Source organism: Xenopus laevis, chromosome 1S (genome assembly GCF_017654675.1).
Source record: "Xenopus laevis strain J_2021 chromosome 1S, Xenopus_laevis_v10.1, whole genome shotgun sequence".
Classification (NCBI taxonomy): Eukaryota; Metazoa; Chordata; class Amphibia; order Anura; family Pipidae; genus Xenopus; species Xenopus laevis.
Genome location: NC_054372.1, coordinates 198,686,023 through 198,704,752, shown reverse-complemented (window position 1 = coordinate 198,704,752; position 18,730 = coordinate 198,686,023). Strand labels below are relative to the sequence as shown.

General features: G+C 41.3%; 1 protein-coding gene across 3 annotated transcripts in view; it reads right to left on the bottom strand.

The window, feature by feature from the left end:
- Window positions 1-18,730, bottom strand: part of LOC108707359 (PHD finger protein 24) — a 66,860-nt gene that overhangs the window by 24,583 nt on the left and 23,547 nt on the right. For all 3 annotated transcript variants that reach the window (XM_018244640.2, XM_041580681.1, XM_041580680.1), the window contains exon 2: window positions 12,303-12,706. In XM_018244640.2, the coding sequence (XP_018100129.1) occupies window positions 12,303-12,698 (396 nt within the window). In that variant the 5' untranslated portion in view covers window positions 12,699-12,706. The remainder of the gene's footprint in view (window positions 1-12,302; window positions 12,707-18,730) is intronic.

Sequence of the window (18,730 nt, the reverse complement as noted above, 5' to 3'; positions counted from 1 at the left end):
GCAAGGTGAAACCTTTGATGTTGGGGCCGGGGTGCGGCAGGGCTGCCCTCTGAGTCCTCTTCTCTATGTATTTGCTCTGGATCCCTTCCTGAGGATGCTGGAGGAGAAGGGCATGGAGGGGGTCTGTGTGCCCGGCGGGCAGCCACTCAGGTTTGTAGCCTACGCGGATGATGTGTCAGTGGTCATTTCTAAGCAGGCGGAGGTTGAGGTGATCACCGATTGCATCAGAAGCTACTCAAGGGCCTCTGGATCCTCAGTTAATCATGAAAAGTCGGAAGCTTTTTGGACTCTAGGAGGGGAACCGGATTTTCAGGCCGGAAATTTCCCAGTGGCCCCAGAGCAGGTTAAAATCTTGGGAGTAAAATTTGGAAGGGATGATAATAGCAGATTAAATTGGGAAGAGAAAGTGGATGTTGGTTTGGCAAAAGTTCAGCGTTGGAGATCTTGGAAGCTGACCTATAGAGAAAGGGTTAATCTGATCAAGACCTTTTTGATCCCATTGTTTCTTTTTGTTGCTTATGTGTTTCCCTTGCCAGAATCTCTCTATGCTCGGGTTTACAGTTTGTTTTTCCAGATGCTCTGGGGGAGTAGGCTAAACCCGGTAAAAAGAGGGGTAACATTCCTACAGAAGAAAGAGGGAGGTCTAGGGATGGTTTGTCCAATTGCCTTCTTTGGCACCATTTTTCTTAAATTCAATTTTGGGAATCTGGGTCAAAGGACGTGTTCTCTGTGGGAAAACTGTGTCAGATCCTGGGTTTCGCCTTTTATCAGAGACTGGGTGGAGGGCGGTAGAGTGAAGGGGGTCCGGATCAGGGGGGGAGGTTTTCCGCAACATATTGCGTTAGGTTTAAAATTGTTGAAAAAGTGGGGTTTAGGTTTCAATGATATTGAAAACTTATCAAGAAAACAGTTGTATGAACAAGTGCTAAGCTCCTTTTTTGTTGTCTCTTTGAGTCCAAAAGATTGCCCTGTAAAAGTCATGGGGGAATGCATTAAGGTTTTGAATGGAAAAAGACTCCCAGAAAAAATGTTTGATAACGCATGGTTGGCCCTACAGGGGAAGTTATTTGTAAGGGGAAATTTAAGTTATCTAAGTACAGTAAATAGTTTATGCCCCTGGGACTGTGGAAAAGAAGAAACAGTAGATCATTTCTTATTAGAATGTTCAGTCTCAAAAGCCCTTTATGATCAAGTTTTAACAACTTTGGGAATCAATAATTTCTGTAGAAACACTTACGGGGAAAGAGCCTATGGAATTGTAACTAATGACCATCCTCTGGATAAAGAGACCCTCTTTGTTATTTTCTCAGTTGTTCGATATTTCTTATGGATGAGGAGATGTGGTAAAACTTTTGGGAGAGAAGAAGGATCTATAGATTTGACAACCAAAAAGATTTTGAAAGAATTATACCTGATAAAATTGAAAGAAATAAATATCAATAAAGAAAACAATAAATTGTGGAGGGGGGTAGATTTTTCATGGGAAAAAACTATGGATTTTTGAATATGTATCTGTTGTATGTTTTGATTTGTTTGTTATGACATTTTGATTTTGTTTATTGTTATTGTTCATATTTTTAATAAAAATCCCTATCTGATCCCCATTGTAAGCAACAGTCCTGTCCTGCTTTATGGCAGCTGAGATTCTAGCTATCTGTATAACAGAACATTCTGTCCCAGTGGCTGCACAGATCCTATCTGATCCCCATTGTAAGCAGCAGTCCTGTCCTGCTTTATGGCAGCTGAGATTCTAGCTATCTGTATAACAGAACATTCTGTCCCAGTGCACAGTTCCCACTATCTGTATTATATAAACGTAACCTTTTATGTGAATTTGGGCATTTCTTTTTCTCCAAATATTCTATAAATCTATTCTAGCCAATTCGAACAATGGTTCTGCCAGATATGGAAAATATTTTATTCGAATGTTATTGCAGATAAATATTAAACAAATAGGTTTACAGATGATTAATTGCAGTTCAGCTTCTCAAGAAGCAATTTTCCCTATGGGGCACCCAGAATTGTGAGCCAGGATTGTGCTGCTGAGACTCTGACGTTTGAAATGGATGAACTTGTGAAAAAAGGTGACAGAGCAACTTTCTACTCAGCAATAGAAGTCTGATAACTATTAAAGGTCAAATAAACCCTTTATATACCGATATTCTCACTGGTACCATTCATTTTATAGCTCATTCTGGATGTTTATATATAAAAAGATCAGAACAAATGGAGCTAAAAATGCGTAGTTATAAAATATGGCATTGAAAGAGTATTTAACATTTAAATGATGCAGGGCGTCAGCTTTAAAGACAGTTTGCAATTGGTCTTCATTTTTTATAGTTAGTAACACATTACTGTATATAGTTATCGCCTCTCAGAGCAATAGTTGTTTGGTTTCCAGGGTCAGCGACCCTCATTTTAAATGTTGAAAAAGGCAGCAAAGAAAGGCAAATCATTAAAACAATAACCGCAGACCAACTGAAAAGTTGTTAAGAAAATTCCATTCTGTAACACACTAAGGGCCTGACACCGGACACAAGGGGCATTACACCTTAAGATATTGATCCCTTGCTCATAAAGCTACAGTTGTAGTTGAGCTGTCAACAATATTGGGATGTCTGGGAGTTACAGTTCAATAATAATTGCAAGTAATAGTGATTCCCCACCCTGAAGGGCAGCTGTCTGGGTAAATGGGGAAAGCTTCAAAGACATGACAGCCCCTCCACCCTTGTTTGATAAGGTCGCCCTCAATGGACCTGTCACAAATATTTTTTTTTGTTTTTTTGCCCTTGATATTTTAGTTACCCTTCAATCCCTTCTTGATATATATATATATATTAGTGGTTTGTCCTCTGTTTAATAATTCATTGATGGGAAATTCTCAATTGCTGGAAAGGTCACCATGACACTTGCTTTTATCAGACGGAGGAGAAGTGTCAGCGGCACCAATGAGCAACGGGACCTGCCAGAGAGGAAACATTTCAGGCTGATTTGCAGCTTAAACCTCTTGTGCATATAAAGTCCCTCTGGGTTTAATTAAGACAAATCATTGAGTTCTCAAAGTGTTGTGTCAGTGTCTGATTATACAGGTGTCTCCCTGATCCAGGTAACAGCTTAAGAAGCCACCACGTATCAAACTGTATTTATCCTGCTGTGTGTTCTGGGTATTATACATGGAATTGGCACTGTATTTATTCAGCTGTGTGTTCTGGGGTATTATACATGGAATTGGCACTGTATTTATCCTGCTGTGTGTTCTGGGGTATTATACATGGAATTGGCACTGTATTTATCCTGCTGTGTGTTCTGGTGTATTATACATGGAATTGGCACTGTATTTATCTGCTGTGTGTTCTGGGGTATTATACATGGAATTGGCCCTGTATTTATCTGCTGTGTGTTCTGGGGTATTATACATGGAATTGGCCCTGTATTTATCTGCTGTGTGTTCTGGGGTATTATACATGGAATTGGCACTGTATTTATTCAGCTGTGTGTTCTGGGTATTATACATGGAATTGGTCCTGTATTTATCTGCTGTGTGTTCTGGGGTATTATACATGGAATTGGCACTGTATTTATCTGCTGTGTGTTCTGGGGTATTATACATGGAATTGGCCCTGTATTTATTCAGCTGTGTGTTCTGGGGTATTATACATGGAATTGGCACTGTATTTATCTGCTGTGTGTTCTGGGTATTATACATGGAATTGACCCTGTATTTATTCAGCTGTGTGTTCTGGTGTATTATACATGGAATTGGCCCTGTATTTATCCTGCTGTGTGTTCTGGGGTATTATACATGGAATTGGCACTGTATTTATCTGTTGTGTGTTCTGGGGTATTATACATGGAATTGGCACTGTATTTATCTGTTGTGTGTTCTGGGGTATTATACATGGAATTGGCACTGTATTTATCTGTTGTGTGTTCTGGGGTATTATACATGGAATTGGCACTGTATTTATCTGCTGTGTGTTCTGGGGTATTATACATGGAATTGGCACTGTATTTATTCAGCTGTGTGTTCTGGGTATTATACATGGAATTGGCCCTGTATTTATCTGCTGTGTGTTCTGGGGTATTATACATGGAATTGGCACTGTATTTATCCTGCTGTGTGTTCTGGGGTATTATACATGGAATTGGCACTGTATTTATCCTGCTGTGTGTTCTGGGGTATTATACATGAAATTGGCACTGTATTTATCTGCTGTGTGTTCTGGGGTATTATACATGGAATTGGCCCTGTATTTATCCTGCTGTGTGTTCTGGGGTATTATACATGGAATTGGCACTGTATTTATCTGCTGTGTGTTCTGGGGTATTATACATGGAATTGGCACTGTATTTATCTGCTGTGTGTTCTGGGGTATTATACATGGAATTGGCACTGTATTTATCTGCTGTGTGTTCTGGGGTATTATACATGGAATTGGCACTGTATTTATCTGCTGTGTGTTCTGGGTATTATACATGGAATTGACCCTGTATTTATTCAGCTGTGTGTTCTGGTGTATTATACATGGAATTGGCCCTGTATTTATCCTGCTGTGTGTTCTGGGGTATTATACATGGAATTGGCACTGTATTTATCTGCTGTGTGTTCTGGGGTATTATACATGGAATTGGCACTGTATTTATCCTGCTGTGTGTTCTGGGGTATTATACATGGAATTGGCCCTGTATTTATTCAGCTGTGTGTTCTGGGGTATTATACATGGAATTGGCCCTGTATTTATCTGCTGTGTGTTCTGGGTATTATACATGGAATTGACCCTGTATTTATTCAGCTGTGTGTTCTGGTGTATTATACATGGAATTGGCCCTGTATTTATCCTGCTGTGTGTTCTGGGGTATTATACATGGAATTGGCACTGTATTTATCTGCTGTGTGTTCTGGGGTATTATACATGGAATTGGCACTGTATTTATCTACTGTGTGTTCTGGGGTATTATACATGGAATTGGCCCTGTATTTATCTACTGTGTGTTCTGGGGTATTATACATGGAATTGGCACTGTATTTATCTACTGTGTGTTCTGGGGTATTATACATGGAATTGGCCCTGTATTTATCTACTGTGTGTTCTGGGGTATTATACATGGAATTGTCACTGTATTTATCCTGCTGTGTGTTCTGGGGTATTATAGATGGAATTGGCACTGTATTTATCTGCTGTGTGTTCTGGGGTATTATACATGGAATTGGCACTGTATTTATTCAGCTGTGTGTTCTGGGTATTATACATGGAATTGGCCCTGTATTTATCTGCTGTGTGTTCTGGGGTATTATACATGGAATTGGCACTGTATTTATCCTGCTGTGTGTTCTGGGGTATTATACATGGAATTGGCACTGTATTTATCCTGCTGTGTGTTCTGGGGTATTATACATGGAATTGGCACTGTATTTATCCTGCTGTGTGTTCTGGGGTATTATACATGAAATTGGCACTGTATTTATCTGCTGTGTGTTCTGGGGTATTATACATGGAATTGGCCCTGTATTTATCCTGCTGTGTGTTCTGGGGTATTATACATGGAATTGGCACTGTATTTATCTGCTGTGTGTTCTGGGGTATTATACATGGAATTGGCACTGTATTTATCTGCTGTGTGTTCTGGGGTATTATACATGGAATTGGCACTGTATTTATCTGCTGTGTGTTCTGGGGTATTATACATGGAATTGGCACTGTATTTATCCTGCTGTGTGTTCTGGGGTATTATACATGGAATTGGCACTGTATTTATCTGCTGTGTGTTCTGGGTATTATACATGGAATTGACCCTGTATTTATTCAGCTGTGTGTTCTGGTGTATTATACATGGAATTGGCCCTGTATTTATCTGCTGTGTGTTCTGGGATTATACATGGAATTGCCACTGTATTTATCTGCTGTGTGTTCTGGGGTATATACATGGAATTGGCACTTATTTATCTGCGTGTGTTCTGGGGTATTATACATGGAATTGGCACCTGGTATTTATTCTGCTGGTGTGTTCTGGGGTATTATACATGGAATTGGCCCTGTATTTATTCTGCTGTGTGTTCTGGGGTATTATACATGGAAATTGGCCCTGTATTTATCTGCTGTGTTCTGGGGTATTATACATGGAATTGGACCCTGTATTTATCTGCTGTGTGTTCTGGGGTATTATACATGGAATTGGCCACTGTATTTATCTGCTGTGTGTTCTGGGGTATTATACATGGAATTGGCACTGTATTTATCTGCTGTGTGTTCTGGGGTATTATACATGGAATTGGCACTGTATTTTATCTGCTGTGTGTTCTGGGGTATCTATACATGGAATTGGCACTGTATTTATCTGCTGTGTGTTCTGGGGTATTATACATGGAATTGGCCACTGTATTTATCTGCTGTGTGTTCTGGGTATTATACATGGAATTGGCACTGTATTTATCTGCTGTGTGTTCTGGGGTATTATACATGGAATTGGCCCTGTATTTATCTGCTGTGGTGTTCTGGGGTATTATACATGGAATTGGCACTGTATTTATCTGCTGTGTGTTCTGGGGTATTATACATGGAATTGGCACTGTATTTATTCAGCTGTGTGTTCTGGGGTATTATACATGGAATTGGCACTGTATTTATCTGCTGTGTGTTCTGGGGTATTATACATGGAATTGGCACTGTATTTATCTGCTGTTGTTCTGGGTATTAACATGGAATTGGCACTGTATTTATCTGCTGTGTGTTCTGGGTATTATACATGGAATTGACCCTGTATTTATCCTGCTGTGTGTTCTGGTGTATTATACATGGAATTGGCCCTGTATTTATCCTGCTGTGTGTTCTGGGGTATTATACATGGAATTGGCTCTGTATTTATCTGCTGTGTGTTCTGGGGTATTATACATGGAATTGGCTCTGTATTTATCTGCTGTGAGTTCTGGGGTATTATACATGGAATTGGCCCTGTATTTATCTACTGTGTGTTCTGGGGTATTATACATGGAATTGGCCCTGTATTTATCTGCTGTGTGTTCTGGGGTATTATACATGGAATTGGCCCTGTATTTATCTGCTGTGTGTTCTGGGGTATTATACATGGAATTGGCACTGTATTTATCCTGCTGTGTGTTCTGGGGTATTATACATGGAATTGGCCCTGTATTTATCTTCTGTGTGTTCTGGGGTATTATACATGGAATTGGCACTGTATTTATCTTCTGTGTGTTCTGGGGTATTATACATGGAATTGGCACTGTATTTATCCTGCTGTGTGTTCTGGGGTATTATACATGGAATTGGCCCTGTATTTATCTTCTGTGTGTTCTGGGGTATTATACATGGAATTGGCACTGTATTTATTCAGCTGTGTGTTCTGGGGTATTATACATGAAATTGGCACTGTATTTATCTGCTGTGTCTTCTGGGGTATTATACATGGAATTGGCACTGTATTTATCTGCTGATATGTTCTGGGGTATTATACATGGAATTGGCACTGTATTTATCTGCTGTGTGTTCTGGGGTATTATACATGGAATTGACCCTGTATTTATTCAGTTGTGTGTTCTGGTGTATTATACATGGAATTGGCCCTGTATTTATCCTGCTGTGTGTTCTGGGGTATTATACATGGAATTGGCTCTGAATTTATCTGCTGTGTGTTCTGGGGTATTATACATGGAATTGGCTCTGTATTTATCTGCTGTGAGTTCTGGGGTATTATACATGGAATTGGCACTGTATTTATCTGCTGTGTGTTCTGGGGTATTATACATGGAATTGGCCCTGTATTTATCTACTGTGTGTTCTGGGGTATTATACATGGAATTGCACTGTATTTATCTGCTGTGTGTTCTGGGGTATTATACATGGAATTGGCACTGTATTTATCTGCTGTGTGTTCTGGGGTATTATACATGGAATTGGCACTGTATTTATCTGCTGTGTGTTCTGGGGTATTATACATGGAATTGGCACTGTATTTATCTGCTGTGTGTTCTGGGGTATTATACATGGAATTGGCACTGTATTTATCCTGCTGTGTGTTCTGGGGTATTATACATGGAATTGGCCCTGTATTTATCTTCTGTGTGTTCTGGGGTATTATACATGGAATTGGCACTGTATTTATCTTCTGTGTGTTCTGGGGTATTATACATGGAATTGGCACTGTATTTATCCTGCTGTGTGTTCTGGGGTATTATACATGGAATTGGCCCTGTATTTATCTTCTGTGTGTTCTGGGGTATTATACATGGAATTGGCACTGTATTTATCTTCTGTGTGTTCTGGGGTATTATACATGGAATTGGCCCTGTATTTATCTTCTGTGTGTTCTGGGGTATTATACATGGAATTGGCACTGTATTTATCTGCTGTGTGTTCTGGGGTATTATACATGGAATTGGCCCTGTATTTATCTTCTGTGTGTTCTGGGGTATTATACATGGAATTGGCCCTGTATTTATCTTCTGTGTGTTCTGGGGTATTATACATGGAATTGGCACTGTATTTATTCAGCTGTGTGTTCTGGGGTATTATACATGGAATTGGCACTGTATTTATCTGCTGTGTGTTCTGGGGTATTATACATGGAATTGGCACTGTATTTATTCAGCTGTGTGTTCTGGGGTATTATACATGGAATTGGCCCTGTATTTATCTTCTGTGTGTTCTGGGGTATTATACATGGAATTGGCACTGTATTTATTCAGCTGTGTGTTCTGGGGTATTATACATGGAATTGGCACTGTATTTATCTGCTGTGTGTTCTGGGGTATTATACATGGAATTGGCACTGTATTTATCTGCTGTGTGTTCTGGGGTATTATACATGGAATTGGCACTGTATTTATCTGCTGTGTGTTCTGGGGTATTATACATGGAATTGGCACTGTATTTATCTGCTGATATGTTCTGGGGTATTATACATGGAATTGACCCTGTATTTATTCAGTTGTGTGTTCTGGTGTATTATACATGGAATTGGCCCTGTATTTATCCTGCTGTGTGTTCTGGGGTATTATACATGGAATTGGCCCTGTATTTATCTGCTGTGTGTTCTGGGGTATTATACATGGAATTGGCACTGTATTTATCTGCTGTGTGTTCTGGGGTATTATACATGGAATTGGCCCTGTATTTATCTACTGTGTGTTCTGGGGTATTATACATGGAATTGGCACTGTATTTATCTGCTGTGTGTTCTGGGGTATTATACATGGAATTGGCACTGTATTTATCTGCTGTGTGTTCTGGGGTATTATACATGGAATTGGCACTGTATTTATCTGCTGTGTGTTCTGGGTATTATACATGGAATTGGCTCTGTATTTATCTGCTGTGTGTTCTGGGGTATTATACATGGAATTGGCACTGTATTTATCTGCTGTGTGTTCTGGGGTATTATACATGGAATTGGCCCTGTATTTATCTGCTGTGTGTTCTGGGGTATTATACATGGAATTGGCACTGTATTTATTCAGCTGTGTGTAGGGCCCTATAGGGATACAGGCCCTATAGAGTTAATCTTTTCACCATTTCCCTGGGTTATTGGGTAGAATCCCTGTTACAGAATAACCTTTACAGTGATAGGCTAAGAGATTTGATGACACTGCTCTGACTCACTCCTATATAGTGAGTGTAAGGAGTGGCCTCTTCCTCTTTCTCCTCTGGAGGCTGATCCAGCTGGATGTGCTCAGGGGGACTGAGTGCAATAGGCCCAGAAGAAGGCATGTGTCCAAGTCGGGGACCAGGAAACCCCGTGAATGAGGAACAGATATACTAGGGCAGACTTGTCATAGTCTCTCTAGGAGAGAAAGGCAGAAAGGTGAGAGAGAAAGAGCAGCTGAGCTCCAACAAGGATTTGCAGAAAGGGAGTAGCTTCCCAGAGGCTGTGTGTGTTGCCTCCAGTCAGGGACCTCAGTGAAGAGGGACTGTAGCGTACAAGCTGCTTGCCTGACAACTTCCAGGAGGGAAAGGTTGTACTGCATTTGCCTGTGTACTCTCTGTGTGAGCCTGCCTTTGATCTGTGTGAACTCTCAATATGCTGTTTTCCTCAACTCCTGCGTGAGTACTGAAACCTGTGGTCATTTGCCCTTTTTGGCATAGTTAAATAAACCGTTTTCTGTTTTACTGCAAGAACCTCCTGGCGCCCATCTTTTGTTGTATGCACAGTAACCTGGGGGATGTAGTTGCACTACACCATAGAGGGAACACTTCCACATGGCGAAGGCCCTGACCCTGTTGTGTGAAGTCGCGTGTAACCCATGCTTCTACTGCTAGCTGGACAGTTTAACTATTTGTGGGCTATGCAGCCCAAATAGGTGTTACATGTGTGTTCTGGGGTATTATACATGGAATTGGCACTGTATTTATCTGCTGTGTGTTCTGGGGTATTATACATGGAATTGGCCCTGTATTTATCTACTGTGTGTTCTGGGGTATTATACATGGAATTGGCCCTGTATTTATCTACTGTGTGTTCTGGGGTATTATACATGGAATTGGCACTGTATTTATTCAGCTGTGTGTTCTGGGGTATTATACATGGAATTGGCACTGTATTTATCTGCTGTGTGTTCTGGGGTATTATACATGGAATTGGCACTGTATTTATCTGCTGTGTGTTCTGGGGTATTATACATGGAATTGGCACTGTATTTATTCAGCTGTGTGTTCTGGGGTATTATACATGGAATTGGCCCTGTATTTATCTTCTGTGTGTTCTGGGGTATTATACATGGAATTGGCACTGTATTTATTCAGCTGTGTGTTCTGGGGTATTATACATGGAATTGGCACTGTATTTATCTGCTGTGTGTTCTGGGGTATTATACATGGAATTGGCACTGTATTTATCTGCTGTGTGTTCTGGGGTATTATACATGGAATTGGCACTGTATTTATCTGCTGTGTGTTCTGGGGTATTATACATGGAATTGGCACTGTATTTATCTGCTGATATGTTCTGGGGTATTATACATGGAATTGGCACTGTATTTATCTGCTGTGTGTTCTGGGGTATTATACATGGAATTGGCCCTGTATTTATCCTGCTGTGTGTTCTGGGGTATTATACATGGAATTGGCCCTGTATTTATCTGCTGTGTGTTCTGGGGTATTATACATGGAATTGGCACTGTATTTATCTGCTGTGTGTTCTGGGGTATTATACATGGAATTGGCCCTGTATTTATCTACTGTGTGTTCTGGGGTATTATACATGGAATTGGCACTGTATTTATCTGCTGTGTGTTCTGGGGTATTATACATGGAATTGGCACTGTATTTATCTGCTGTGTATTCTGGGGTATTATACATGGAATTGCACTGTATTTATCTGCTGTGTGTTCTGGGTATTATACATGGAATTGGCACTGTATTTATCTGCTGTGTGTTCTGGGGTATTATACATGGAATTGGCACTGTATTTATCTGCTGTGTGTTCTGGGGTATTATACATGGAATTGGCCTGTATTTATCTGCTGTGTGTTCTGGGGTATTATACATGGAATTGGCACTGTATTTATCTGCTGTGTGTTCTGGGGTATTATACATGGAATTGGCACTGTATTTATCTGCTGTGTGTTCTGGGGTATTATACATGGAATTGGCCTGTATTTATCTGCTGTGTGTTCTGGGGTATTATACATGGAATTGGCCTGTATTTATCTGCTGTGTGTTCTGGGGTATTATACATGGAATTGGCCTGTATTTATCTGCTGTGTGTTCTGGGGTATTATACATGGAATTGGCCTGTATTTATCTGCTGTGTGTTCTGGGGTATTATACATGGAATTGGCCCTGTATTTATCTGCTGTGTGTTCTGGGTATTATACATGGAATTGGCACTGTATTTATCTGCTGTGTGTTCTGGGGTATTATACATGGAATTGGCTCTGTATTTATCCTGCTGTGTGTTCTGGGGTATTATACATGGAATTGGCACTGTATTTATCTGCTGTGTGTTCTGGGTATTATACATGGAATTGGCACTGTATTTATCTGCTGTGTGTTCTGGGGTATTATACATGGAATTGGCTCTGTATTTATCCTGCTGTGTGTTCTGGGGTATTATACATGGAATTGGCACTGTATTTATCTGCTGTGTGTTCTGGTGTATTATACATGGAGTAAGCACTGCATTTATCCTCCTGTTTCTTCTAGGATGCATTAGAAATTAAACATGTTCTGTATTTATATTTGGGCAATTATTGAGACCCATTCACTTGAATATTTGCTGAACATAATTGAAATTAAAACTTTTCATAAAAAAAATAATCCATTGCCTCTTTATCTCCCTATGTTCCTCACCTCTTCCCTTTGCTCCAAGCTGATCTCAAGAGGTTCATCATCGTTAAGAGCTCGTTTAGGCCTAATGAAGGCAGGTGGAGTGAAGCAACTGTTTTTATTAAACTCCTCCGGCTCCACCCCTCGCCCGTCTCGTAGTCTCTCCCAAGCTGCCCGGTTTATGAGGTTTTCCTGACGAGGCTGAGACTGGCACGGGGAGCCGGGTTTGGACCCGCTCTCATCCTTTTCCTCCTCCAGCACCTGGTCCAACACATCAGCCTTGCTGCCTTTTCTGATGCAGCCTTCAGACTTTCTCTTGCTGGGAGGCCTCTCCTTCAATCCGTCCTTAAATGCGGACACAGCGATGCTGACTTTCTGCACCTGCTCCACCGTCTGCCTCTTGGACATTAGGACACCCATCCTGCTGTCTGGAATAGAGGGCAAATGAGTATTAGGGCAAGAGGAATACATGGATTGAAAGTATTCCCCTGTACTAAGCACAATTCAGCAGGAACAGCCCCCTAAGTTTGCTCATAGTCTGTACAGAGAGATCCCATAAAACTATGGCAGCATAGGTATTCCCTGTACTAAGCACAATTCAGCAGGAACAGTCCCTAAGTTTGCTCATAGTCTGTACAGAGAGATCCCATAAAACTATGGCAGCATAGGTATTCCCTGTACTAAGCACAATTCAGCAGGAACAGTCCCTAAGTTTGCTCATAGTCTGTACAGAGAGATCCCATAAAACTATGGCAGCATAGGTATTCCCTGTACTAAGCACAATTCAGCAGGAACAGTCCCTAAGTTTGCCCATAGTCTGTACAGAGAGATCCCATAAAACTATGGCAGCATAGGTATTCCCCTGTACTAAGCACAATTCAGCAGGAACAGTCCCTAAGTTTGCTCATAGTCTGTACAGAGAGATCCCATAAAACTATGGCAGCATAGGTATTCCCTGTACTAAGCACAATTCAGCAGGAACAGTCCCTAAATTTGCTCATAGTCTGTACAGAGAGATCCCATAAAACTATGGCAGCATAGGTATTCCCTGTACTAAGCACAATTCAGCAGGAACAGCCCTATAAGTTTACCCCTAACATATTCAGCCATTGAACTAATTTGCTTAAGGTATTTTGGGATTAATTGAGATGCTGGGCTGAAACACGAGGCTTATGTTGGTTTTGATACAGAAGTGCCTCATAGATTAGATGAACTTGTATCTGTTATTATTGTATCCAGAGCACATTCTGAACTGATGAACCTCCTCCACTGGGAATTTACCTCTGTGTTGCTGGAAGCGCTAAAGAGTGACCACTATCCACACATTAAATGAAATGTTATAGCAGCTTTAAGGTTTCCTTTCCAAAAGGGAAAATACAAAAATGAAGGTATAGTTGGCCTTTAACCCCTATCTTGTACTGCAGGAGCCACAGATTCAGGGATAGAAATATATATCAGTTTTATTCACCCTGCAGAGCAAACAGTTATTAGCGGGGGCCACACAGCCCGAGCAGAATACTTCTGTGTATATCTATGTATGTACAGTATATATATATATCTGCCTCTATTGCTTGACACAAGTTTTCCATATAAATAGGCAACAGATGTAATGGACCGGCGCTGCTATTGATTGCAAGACGTTTATTTGTGGTAAAGCTGAAAGTCATTATCCCAATGTGATTGGAACGTTGCATTGACTTGTATGAGCCATCTCATTACTCCGGGGGGTCCTCACTGCCCTGCATTAATATGTGTTGTAATAAGGAGACAATCAGCCTGGGGGCCTCCTGCCATTAGAACTGGGCCTCATTTGTTTGCACCAGTTAGGAGAAACTTTGTCCCACTACACAGGCATTTGCACCCACCAATCAGGTTCTGACTGGGGGGCCCAGGGCCCACTGTGACTGCTGTCTCAGGGCCACCCTCTGGCCACCCAGCCCCTACTGCAAAGCCTCCTCTGGGACCCCCGACCCTGCCACAAGCTACTGACCGCCCACCCATACACCTTTTTTCATTCAGGGGCTGGAGAGGGAAGCCAGGGGCAGCAATGACGGGTTCGGTGGGTCTGGGCTGGTGGGGCCCACGAGACCCGGGACCTAGTTGGACCCTGCTGCCACTTCAATCAGGTATGGTTCAACTTCAATCAGGTGGGCTCATGTAGGCTGAGAATATATTATATAATATAATACTCCAGAGCCATGAATATCCTGTAAATGATAGCCTTATAAATAGAGTTTAGTGATGTCATCAGTTATAATCGGTGCTCAGTGATGTCATCAGTTATCATCCATGCTTATTGATGTCATTTCTGTCACATGACTTACTGGAAAGTGTGGTTAATAAGTAATGAGCCCCCTGTTGTAAAGTACAAGGATATCCTAAATCACCTTGGAGTTCCATGGCCTGTATGAGAGGGGTGACTAATAATATATTTATATTTTCCAATAGTCTCACAGGCAGCCTATGGGGAGGGAGCAATAGTATTGTTTTTACTTGGAGTCATATCCCTAGAAAAATTGGGAGCTGAATCAGGGGGATTCTGTAAAACATGTAGAGTCTGTTCCAAAACAGCAAAATTCCTGACAAATAAAGATTTAGCAGTAATTCTGCTGAACGCTGCAATTTCTTTCATTACCAAACTGAATATTTTGGCAGAACAATTTGCTGGCACTTCAGTTGGCTCTTCTTTAATAAAGGGGGGGATGATCGCCCCTATGCACCAATGGATATTTCATATATACCAGGTGAGCTATAGGTATGGGACCTGTTATACAGAATGCTTGGGACCAGGAGGTTTCTGGATAAGGGATCTTTCCATAATTTAGGTCTACATCCCTTAAGTCTACTAAAAAAATCATGGAAACATTAAATAAACCCAATAGGTTTGTTTTGCTGCTAATTAGGATTCATTTTACCTTAGTTGGGATCAAGTACAAGAGACTGTTTTATTATTACACATAAAAGGGAAATCATTTTTAAAAATGTAAATTGGATAAAATGGAGCCTTTGGGAGACGCTCCTTCACTTTATTTAGAGCTTTCTGGATAATAGATCCCATACCGAATACACCAATTAGACTGCTCCCAGCTTACCCCTCCTGCGCAGCTCCGTGTATTCCTTGCTGGGTGCTCTGTCTGCAGTGTCCCCACCGCTTGTCACACACATTCTGTTCCTATCAAGCAGGAGATACTGTTCCTATCAAGTAGGGAGATACTGGTCCTATCAAGCAGGAGATACTGTTCCTATCTAGCAGGAGATATTGTTCCTATCAAGCAGGAGATACTGTTCCTATCAAGTAGGGAGATACTGGTCCTATCAAGCAGGAGATACTGTTCCTATCAAGCAGGAGACACTGTTCCTATAAAGCAGGAGATACTGTTCCTATCAAGCAGGAGATACTGTTCCTATCAAGCAGGAGATACTGTTCCTATCAAGCAGGGAGATACTGTTCCTATCAAGCAGGAGATACTGTTCCTATCAAGCAGGAGATACTGGTCCTATCAAGCAGGGAGATACTGTTCCTATCAAGCAGGAGATACTGTTCCTATCAAGCAGGAGATACTGTTCCTATCAAGCAGGAGATACTGTTCCTATCAAGCAGGAGATACTGTTCCTATCAAGCAGGAGATACTGTTCCTATCAAGCAGGGAGATACTGTTCCTATCAAGCAGGAGATACTGTTCCTATCAAGCAGGAGATACTGTTCCTATCAAGCAGGAGATACTGTTCCTATCAAGCAGGAGATACTGTTCCTATCAAGCAGGAGATACTGTTCTTAACAAGCAGGAGATACTGTTCCTATCAAGCAGGAGATACTGTTCCTATCAAGCAGGAGATACTGTTCCTATCAAGCAGGGAGATACTGTTCCTATCAAGCAGGAGATACTGTTCCTATCAAGCAGGAGATACTGTTCCTATCAAGCAGGAGATACTGTTCTTAACAAGCAGGAGATATTGTTCCTATCAAGCAGGAGATACTGTTCCTATCAAGTAGGGAGATACTGGTCCTATCAAGCAGGAGATACTGTTCCTATCAAGCAGGAGACACTGTTCCTATAAAGCAGGAGATACTGTTCCTACCAAGCAGGAGATACTGTTCCTATCAAGCAGGAGATACTGTTCCTATCAAGCAGGAGATACTGTTCCTACCAAGCAGGGAGATACTGTTCCTATCAAGCAGGAGATACTGTTCCTATCAAGCAGGAGATACTGGTCCTATCAAGCAGGGAGATACTGTTCCTATCAAGCAGGAGATACTGTTCCTATCAAGCAGGGAGATACTGTTCCTATCAAGCAGGAGATACTGTTCCTATCAAGCAGGAGATACTGTTCCTATCAAGCAGGAGATACTGTTCCTATCAAGCAGGAGATACTGTTCTTAACAAGCAGGAGATACTGTTCCTATCAAGCAGGAGATACTGTTCCTATCAAGCAGGGAGATACTGTTCCTATCAAGCAGGAGATACTGTTCCTATCAAGCAGGAGATACTGTTCCTATCAAGCAGGAGACACTGTTCCTATAAAGCAGGAGATACTGTTCCTATCAAGCAGGAGATACTGTTCCTATCAAGCAGGAAGATACTGTTCCTATCAAGCAGGAGATACTGTTCCTATCAAGCAGGAGACACTGTTCCTATAAAGCAGGAGATACTGTTCCTATCAAGCAGGAGATACTGTTCCTATCAAGCAGGAGATGCTGCTCCTATCAAACAGGATATAATGTCCCAATCGAGCAGAGGAAGGGGATGAGGATGATGATGAAGGAGTGACAGCACGGCACACACAAACATTATTAATAAGTGTGGAGGGACCGGCGGTGCTAATCACTAGGCCTCAGGCCCGGAGCAGCAGCAGCAGTGAGATGAGGAGAGATTGACGGCTCCTGTTGTGCAGTGAGGCTCAACATGGCAATGAGGTTCAGAAGGCTCAAACATGGCACAGCAGATCTTCTGTCAACATGGAAAAAACAGCATTCGCTTCCCGCCTGGAGAGATCCATTAAACAAGACAAGTGGGCGCTCTGAGAGAGCCGAGAGGGAACAGAACGGCTTAATAGGGAAGAACAGGGGAGAAAAAAGGTGCCAAATTATGAGACTAAAAATGTAACTCTGTCTCTATATATTTACCTCTATATAAAAATCAAACGTTTCAAATGTTTTCACAGAATACACAGCTAGAAGTCCCCACATACCCCACAAAAAAAGAGGCAAAAAAGCCCAGGGGCTGCCACAAAACGTACCATCAGTATGAGGGACACGGAGCAGACGTGGGCAGGCCAGGACTTTGGGTTCTGGCAAATGTCAGAGGGGCTGCTATAAGGTGCCATAGAACATCAGTATTTAGTGGGCTGGTGGGGGCTGTTTGGGCCTCTGTGTACCTGAAATGCCAGGGCCTATTTTGATTCTCAGTCTGGACCTGGTCGTGGGACTTAATTCATATGCATAAAATGTAAAGGTGTAAGTCAACATTCTGGTCTACAAGAACGTGGTGGACATAAGTTTCATTGGGTTGAACCACAACCTCCTGACAAATACTCCCGTCCCCATTTCTTACCTGCCCAGTACCAATATTATTTCAAGCTTGGACACTGTAGGGCAATATGGGTCTGAATGGAAATAAAGACACTACGACCAGAGATATGTTGACTGAAATAGAGACAGTAGGACTAGATAGTGACTGTAGGGCAAGATGGAGACAGTTGGACAAATGGAGAAAATAAGGCAATATGGAGACCATACAGCAGGTGAAATAGATATTTTAGGACAAAACAGATCGAAATGGTGACAGTAGGGATCTTATAACAAGATAGAGATGGCAGGACAATATGGCGGCATAGGGATGGAGTATGGAGAATATAGGGCAAAATGAAGGGATATAAGGTATAAGAAATAGAGACTTTATAAAAAGATCAAGACAGTAGAGTGAGATGGTAACAGTAGCAAGAGAACAGCCCTTCAGTTACAGTGTTTGGTAGGACAGTCCCATAATATATATATATATATATATATATATATATATATTTATATATAGGTGATAGAGGATCCGCACTCTCATTTTCAAAGTACCGTATAACAACTTTTATTTATCACATCACAATCCGATGTTTTTCAACAAAGAGAAGAAAATGTTTATTCACAAGACTATATATGGACTAATGACGTCATGAGGGCGCCAAATTCACTGGGGGGGAGGGTATTTAATTGGTTACACTGTTTGTGCACAATATCCTGGAGAAAGGTCCCCAGGAGGGACCGAATGTCGGATTGTGATGTGATAAATAAAAGTTGTTATACTTTGAAAATGAGAGTGCGGATCCTCTATCACCTATATCATAAACATTGATCAAGCACCTCCAATCAACTACTGTCAGAGGTGCGGGCATTCCAGGAAAAAATTATGTATATATAAATATATATATATATATATATATATATATATATATATATATATATA